Source organism: Sebastes umbrosus, chromosome 9, assembly GCF_015220745.1.
Source record: "Sebastes umbrosus isolate fSebUmb1 chromosome 9, fSebUmb1.pri, whole genome shotgun sequence".
NCBI lineage: Eukaryota > Metazoa > Chordata > Actinopteri > Perciformes > Sebastidae > Sebastes > Sebastes umbrosus.
The window spans coordinates 22,687,645-22,695,272 of record NC_051277.1 but is presented as its reverse complement, the minus strand read 5'-3'; the positions used below and the strand labels follow the sequence as shown (position 1 = coordinate 22,695,272).

Genomic DNA, 7,628 nt, shown 5'->3' with positions numbered 1-7,628 from the left:
TGTGTCCTCCGGTGCTCCCAATAGCATCTGTAAGATTTCACAAACCGGAGGAAAACAACCAATCAGAGCTGAGCTGGAGCCTGCCATCAATCACTCGCGAACTCCGATCAAACGGTCAAACTAGGCAGCGCTGATCAAATATGAATCAATATTCTGTTACTGTAATGTCTATTTCTCGCCTCAAATGTTTTCAGAAACATCTTGTAGTGTACTGTGTAGCTGTAAATGAGAAAGTTTGTGACCCGGCAGCCATGTTGAGATCAGTTAAGGAAATACCAAGCACCGCCCACCAGCCGGAGCACAGCCAATAGGAACGCTGTCTGTCTGAAATGATCTGTGATTGGCCAAAGTCTCCGTCATAGGCTAGATTTTTTAAAGCCTGAAAACAGAGCCACGAGGAGGTGCAGAAGTGTAGTTTTCTCTCAGAATACTTGAATTACAATATGCTGAAAGGTTATTATGGATTTTTTGACCAATGATGCCAAAAACGTTCTGCCTACTGAAGCTTTAAGTGCGTAACTACTGTTTTACATGCTGATCTGCTCCTGCAGTGTTGAATATCTGAGTGCAACAAGTGTTCAGTGTTGAAATGCAGACAGATGGGCCGACTTGTTAACTTTTACTCCACATTATGATGGAGTTTGTAATTTATCTAAATATTCTCATTGCCAACATTGACGTATTTTTGGACCTGTATATGTTGCCATGTCAGGGTGTCCTAGAGTCTCTAAATCTACTATCAAAGAAAAAAGGGCTCAAACTATTTTCTGTTGATAATCACTATTTTCTTATACTTTAACAAGTTTACACTTTTCATATCAACTGTAAAATATAGAAATTTATTGTAATTTTATACAATTCCTATTAGAATTATGAATAACAAGAGAATTGTTTATAAATATAGTTAGACTGTACAAAAGGAAGTACAATGTAGATAAATCTTGTGAAATGTCATATTTTTTTGCTCTTAGCCTAATTGTTTGTTGTTTCAAAGTGTAAATACGGAAACTGTATATGTTTTTTAATTATATATTGTAAATGTATTCCTAAATTAAAAAGAAAGGATCCAGTTTTCAAGACGACTACAATCTGGAGTTCATTTTCTGCAGGGCATGTTGATTAAAAAATTGAAAAAAAAAGTCCAGTTCCACTCGTAATCTTGGATAAAGAGCCAGAGGCGGGTCACTACCCGAGTTCACTGAGAACAAAAGGACCTTTCACAGCAGCTTACCTGTGTCATGTTCAAGATCGTGGTTTAGCTAGTCACTCAGAAGGAAAGGTTTACATTGTTCTCACTGGGTACAGCATGCTATGGAGTTAATTATATATACAAAACCTTGATTTTATTAAGTTACTCTTACTAAAGTTATTCTCAGAGGGCATTACAAGAAGGTTATTGGTTTAATTTGATGGATTTTCACATTAAAATCTTGTGTATAGAAAATGATGCATTACACCAAAAACACCCAAAACAACAAAAAAATAGACTTAAGATGATGAATTTCAACCTTACAAAATAAGTTGATCATTATATGAATGAATGATTTTGTGCATTTTAGATGAGTCTAAAGACTGTTATTTGTTTTACTAGTGGAAAGACAGTCAGTAAATGTAGGACAAAATGTTTATTGGGCACCAAATGCTTCTAATAACCTTGTTACCACAGTCTTGGTCTGGGCTGTGTGGTGTGTTTCGGAGGGCCAGACTCATGCTGCTATAGCACACTTCCAGTCCAGCAGCTAAGTAAACAGGCTGTGCGATTCCACACGGAGGGGCCGCCGTCTCTGGACCCTCATTGGTCTGGACAGGCTTGAAAGCCTCCATTGAGCCAGTCAGGAGGAATTTGAGGTACTAATGCCGCTCTCAGGAGGAGGAATTTGTGTGATTTTGGTAAACAGCTGACCGCTCACTTTGTGAGCTCTGCCCTCCTCCTCCTCTTCTTCTCTTTGGTTTCTCTCTGGCAGTTCGTTCTCTCTGTGTTGAACTGCATGAACTAACAAGCCACAGTCCACTTTGGTATTATTCCATTGATCAATCATGCCTTTGGTGAACTTGTTTGGATCAAAGGGGAGGCTGGTGCTGAGCGCTCTCCTCATTTGTGCCGTAATCTTGGAATTAGGTAAGTGACTTCATTCACTTACTGAGCAGTTCTGTGAACATGTGGTCCTAGGAGGGGACATTTCTGTTGGCCTAAAGCATGACATGGCTTACTCTAGAAGTTGGCATGTGATGAAAAAAAAACATAGATCCACCATGATACCACATTATTCTTAATAACCAAGATATTATCTAAGTATCACTCCATTCACATCATTAAACATTTGCATACACACCATAGATGTTGGTCATTTGAGGCCTACTACGCCTACTACATAGTAAAACTGAAAGCGAAACTTAAAAGAAACACATTCTAACAAATTAACACAATCAAAAAGGCTTCTTTAGGTTTAGGCAACACAACTACAACTTCTTTAGGTGTAGGCAACAAAAATATAACTTTGTTAGGTTTAGGCAACAAAATCGCTTGTTAAGTTTAGAGAAAAACATCACATTTTGACTTAAAATAACTGTTTCAAAGTGAAAGCGAAACTTAAGGCTTATGAACACAAAGACAGGTTCACATGGGATGCGAAACCCCGGGCCTCCTGGGCGAAAACCTTTTGCTTAGTGTTCCATTTATTATCCCCCACCTCCACCCCATATGGAGTTTCATGCTGTGGATACATCGACTGACTTCCTCTTCTGCTCCTGTCATAATTACCACGGTAGCTAGAGGTCGCTGTTGTGTTCTTTTATACCTTCTCAAGGTGTTCTACCATGTGAATAGATGATAAAACCTAATATTGGTTGTAGTAGGCCCCTATTGACCCATATCTATGGTGATTATTGCGACAGACAACAGTCTAATTGGCTGACATTTGCCTGTATCTATATACTTACTATTGATGCATCTCATGCTCTGTATACTGTGTAGCTTATTGTCAAAAAGACGCCCAGGAACAGAGGACCACTCCAGGGAGGAAGTCCAAACCAAGCAAACCCAAACTTGGGAAATCAACAAATAAAGGGCCCAGAGTTGTAACAGCCAAACTCAAGACCAAAGCTACACCTGCAGCCCGGGCACAGGCCTCCCTCACGCAGGTATTTCATCTACTACACAATGCATTTTGATGTTTTCAGAGAACATTCATTAAACACAGAAAACTGACTGAATCTGTGATTTTCTATCTGACACGTAAAGGTGCTTAACAGAGGGAAGTTTAAGAAGGTGGCAGAATCGATAAGTGTGCAGACAGGAGACACTCTGGAGCTGAGGTGCAGGGGCAAACCTGTGCAGTGGAGCGTCCCCACGTACCTGGAGGAGGACGATGATGGAAGGCTCAGGTAAGCTCTAAGCAGCATAAAGCAGTTGATTCTTCTAATGACAGAATGATGACTTTCCTGTTTTGGCTCTGCAGTATTGTCCAGCAGGAGCGATATGGCGTTCTGACATTGGTGAACACTACCGGTGCAGACACGGGGGAGTACACTTGTTATCCTATGTACTGTGAAGAAACAGACTGCAGGAAGGAGTACGACAAAGCTGTCAAAGTCTTCGTCTTCTTTCCCGGTACAGTGAATAAGCTTTATTGATGCTGACATATGCACTTCTCAGAACTGCAGTCCTCTGCTTTATTTCACTGCCAGCTTGATAGGAAGCCTGTTTACATTCACATGTTATCTTATCCGCCATATTTTCTCGCTGCGCCAATCAGATCCACAAGAACTGTTTGTTCCATCGGCTGAATACTACGAGGTGATTCAGCTGAGAACCAACTGGCCGACGCTCCTCCCCTGCCAGGTGACGTCACCTGAGGCTAAAGTGACTCTGCACCGCGAGTTTCCACCCTCGGAGGTGGCGGTGGACGGGAGGGAGATCTCCTTTAACGTCAAGAAGGGCTTCACCATTCATCGCCCCCGGCCTCATCATGCCGGAGCCTTGTTATGCGTCGCCAGTCTGGGCAACCTGAGGCAGAGCTCCACCAAGTACATGCTCATCTATGTCAACTGTGAGTGCTGCCACTAAGTTGTTCCCTTACTTGTGAATTAATTTGTCACAAAGTCTCAAGTCCATCTAACTTACATGCAGGGATGGAAAGTAACTGAAATGCTGAAATGATGTTCAATTAATCAATTTGGCAATCAACACAAAAACTGATTGACTACATTTTTTTGATAATCACTTATCAAAGTAATTTATCAAGAAAACAAGCCAAACATTTTTTGGTTCCAGCTCCTTTCAATGCTTACACATCGACACTTCAACCCCTTTCAGATCTCAGGTCTTCATATTTGGACAACTACAAAAAACGTCTTTCTTTCAGCTCTTCCGACTCCCATAACTTCAACTGTTCATATATAATTTACTCCAACTGTTTTCAGTGCTTTCACTTCAGCCGACACTTCAACTAAATCCATCTTTGTGTTTATGCACTTGAACCGGCACTAATTTCTCTCAGGACCTTCACTTCAACTGACACTTCCAGGCCAACTTTTCCACATTACACTTCCACTTTCTGCATTTTCCTTTCAGTATTCAACTCCACTCAGCGCTTGCACTTAAACTGACACTTCAACTTCATTCAACACTTCCGTTTTAACTTCTAATTCAACTTCTTTGAGTGTTTGTATTTCAACTTATTCAGCTTTAACTTTGCTGTTACAGTATTTCAACCTTTTGAACAATTCAACTGCAACATTTCAGCAGCAAAGTTTCTTCAGAAATACTTAATTAATTGCAGCACTGGAGGTAACTATTTGTGTTGGTGCGTTGTTGTTACGTTACTGCCATTGAGTATCTTTTTCTATGCACTTGTAAACATTGTACACTTGGCAGAACATGCTAACTCCACACAGAAAAGTGCTGGTTACAGACACTTTCATTATGCTAACTAATGCAAGTCACTGTTAAATTACTATTTGGTTACTTATCACTTACTCATTTTCTATCAGACCCCATGGCTCCTCCCGCCCCAGTGGTCCAGGCCTCGCCGAGCTCGGTGGCCGTGGGGGAGAATCTGCGTGTCAGCTGCTCTGTGGTGGGAGAACAGGATGTGGTCGTGGAGTTTACCTGGGAATACCCAGGACAGCAGGTCAGACATTCACAGCTCATTATAGCTTTCTGCTTCAATAATTTACAATATGGCATACTTGCTATACAATAAATTACAGGTTGGTTGTGAGACAAAGTAACTGATGTACATCCTGTGTCATTTAGCTTACCATGTCTTTTTTAGCTAGTTCGTCATTAGTTAAGAGCCATCCAATGAACTGCAGAGCATCCATGCTTATTTATTAATAGATGACCTGTTCTGGTTGCAGATTGGGAGGCCTCTGTACACACAGGAGAGCATCAGTCCAGACGGTGGAGGAGCGGCTCGACAGCAGTCTCAGTCTGTCCTCCTGGTGGACGAGGTGAGGGACGTGGACCAGGGGACGTACACCTGCACTGCCCAGAACCTACAAGGAGCCAAATCCGTGTCCACCACTGTTAAAGTGGTCCCCAAAGCCAAACCTAAGAAACCATAAACCATTAAAACTGGATGATATCACTAAGATGAGAGAGAGGGTGGAGGCCAAGTGCAACATGTTGCTCTATCACAGTATTACAGTAAACAGTATTTTGGTCACATATGAATATATAATTACAACACAACTCATCTTCTTCTTCTGTCACTATGAGTGGTGGAAAACAAACTGCAGCATCACAATGATAACAGATGTTGTTGTTTAGATGAATGTATGTAAATTGTTTTGCATTAAGCTTGTGTACTCTAAGTTTTTTATACACACATTGTTGCCTATCTTTTTCTACTTATTTTTTATTGTGCATGAACTCACCAAACACAAGCATGCAAAATAAAATAAATATTATATATTATATTGTTGTTATGATTATTATTATTATAAAGCGGATGGTTTATTTTCTTCATTGATATATTGTTTCCATACACATATAGTTTGATGTTTAATTTCTCAATATTGGGATATATGAAATGATAATTATGTTGCTAATTATTGACATTAAGTTGTGATGTTCATAATTATTTTTCATAAATACCTTCATCATATAATATCATATAATGCCTGGTGGTGTTTATTAAACGCCTGGTGGTGCTTTTAAACGCCTGGTAGTGTTTATTCCACGCCCGGTGGTGCTTATTAAACACCTGTTGACATTATTAAACGCCTGTTGGTGCTGGTGAACGCATGCAAGTGCTTATTAAACACCTGTTGGTGCTGGTGAACGCCTGGTGGTGCTTATTAAACACCTGGAGGTGCTTATTAAACACCTGTTGGTGCTGGTGAACACCTGTTGGTGCTGGTGAACGCTTGGTGGTGCTGGTGAACGCCTGGAAGTGCTTATTAAACACCTGTTGGTGCTGGTGAACGTCTGCTATTGATCAACACCTGGCAAGCGGTGACGTACTCTATTGTAGAATGCACCTGATTGGTCCCTGGTTTGGTTTTGTGCTCACCCTTTCAATCAGGAAACAACATGGCGGCCTGCTCGTAAACTTTCTGTCATTTCGTCTAAAACAGTCCATCAAAATCTATTTTCTGAAAACATTTGAAGGCTAAATAAGTCACCAGGTGTTTAAAATCACATGTACGTTTAATAAGTGTCTGGCTGCGAGTGCTAGAATCGACCATGCGCCAGCTATAGGTATGCTAACATGCACAGGATGAAACAAAGCACAGAGACAACGGGATTACAACACACACACAGAGGGAGAGCGACTTCATTCTCTGCTCAGGTAGACATTACTCCACTATATCTTTACATTACAGATAGTTGTTTGATGTTATATTAAAGCTGAAGTAGGGTAGATTTGAGCAAATATGATTAAAAAAAGTTATTTTTATAAAACTGTCGCTATATAGTGACAGTAGTACATGAAACAGGTAACCTGAAACAAATCATGTGCCTCTGTGTCCTCTGGTGCTCCTAACGGCATCTGCAGGATTTCACATACCGGAGGAAAACAAGCAGTAAGAGCTGATCTGAGGTCTGCTGTCCAGCTGCCGTCTATGAGAGCCGGCTGTCAATCACTTGGGAACTCCGACCAAACGGTCAAACTAGGCAGCACTGATCAAATATGAATCAATATCATGTTACGTTAATGCCTATTTCTCACCTCAAATGTTTTCAGAATCATCTTGTAGTGCACGGTTTAGCTGTGAAATGAGAAAGTTTGTGACGCCGCCGCCATTGAGAAATCTGTTGAAGGAACGCCAAGTTCTGGTCACATGACCGGAGCACAGCCAATAGGAACGCTCTCTAAATGAACTGACCTGTGATTGGTCAAAGTCTCCCGTCACGGGCTAGATATTTTAAAGCCTGAAAACAGAGCCATGAGGAGGTGAAGAAGTCTAGTTTTCTCTCAGAACACTTGAATTGCAATATGCTGAAAGGTTATTATGGACTTTTTGCCCAATGATGCCAAAACCATTCTGCCTACTGCCACTTTAATGCTCTGAATGTCTCTTTGGTGCTCCTGTTTTTTGTTTGTTTAGATAGCACCTACATGCCTGATCACTAGATGTCGCTGTCCCCCTTCACAACATGAAGTGTGTCAGTCCAGTCA

The 7,628-nt window shown here is 41.0% G+C and overlaps 1 protein-coding gene across 1 annotated transcript; it reads left to right on the top strand.

Moving 5' to 3' along the window:
* Positions 1-1,684: 1,684 nt before the first annotated feature.
* Positions 1,685-5,902, top strand: LOC119494613 (platelet-derived growth factor receptor-like protein). Its single transcript, XM_037780623.1, has 7 exons — positions 1,685-2,119; positions 2,975-3,141; positions 3,242-3,384; positions 3,459-3,610; positions 3,756-4,049; positions 4,993-5,132; positions 5,362-5,902. Exons 1-7 carry the CDS (start codon positions 2,038-2,040, stop codon positions 5,566-5,568), a joined length of 1,185 nt encoding a protein of 394 aa, XP_037636551.1. The 5' UTR covers positions 1,685-2,037; the 3' UTR covers positions 5,569-5,902.
* Positions 5,903-7,628: the final 1,726 nt, after the last annotated feature.

Excerpts from the sequence above, each read along its gene's own strand:
- LOC119494613 (XM_037780623.1), top strand. The coding sequence starts at position 2,038 with ATGCCTTTGGTGAACTTGTTTGGATCAAAGGGGAGGCTGGTGCTGAGC. Across the intron at positions 3,385-3,458 it reads GACGATGATGGAAGGCTCAG|TATTGTCCAGCAGGAGCGAT; the intron begins GTAAGCTCTAAG and ends TTGGCTCTGCAG. Across the intron at positions 4,050-4,992 it reads CATGCTCATCTATGTCAACT|ACCCCATGGCTCCTCCCGCC; the intron begins GTGAGTGCTGCC and ends ATTTTCTATCAG.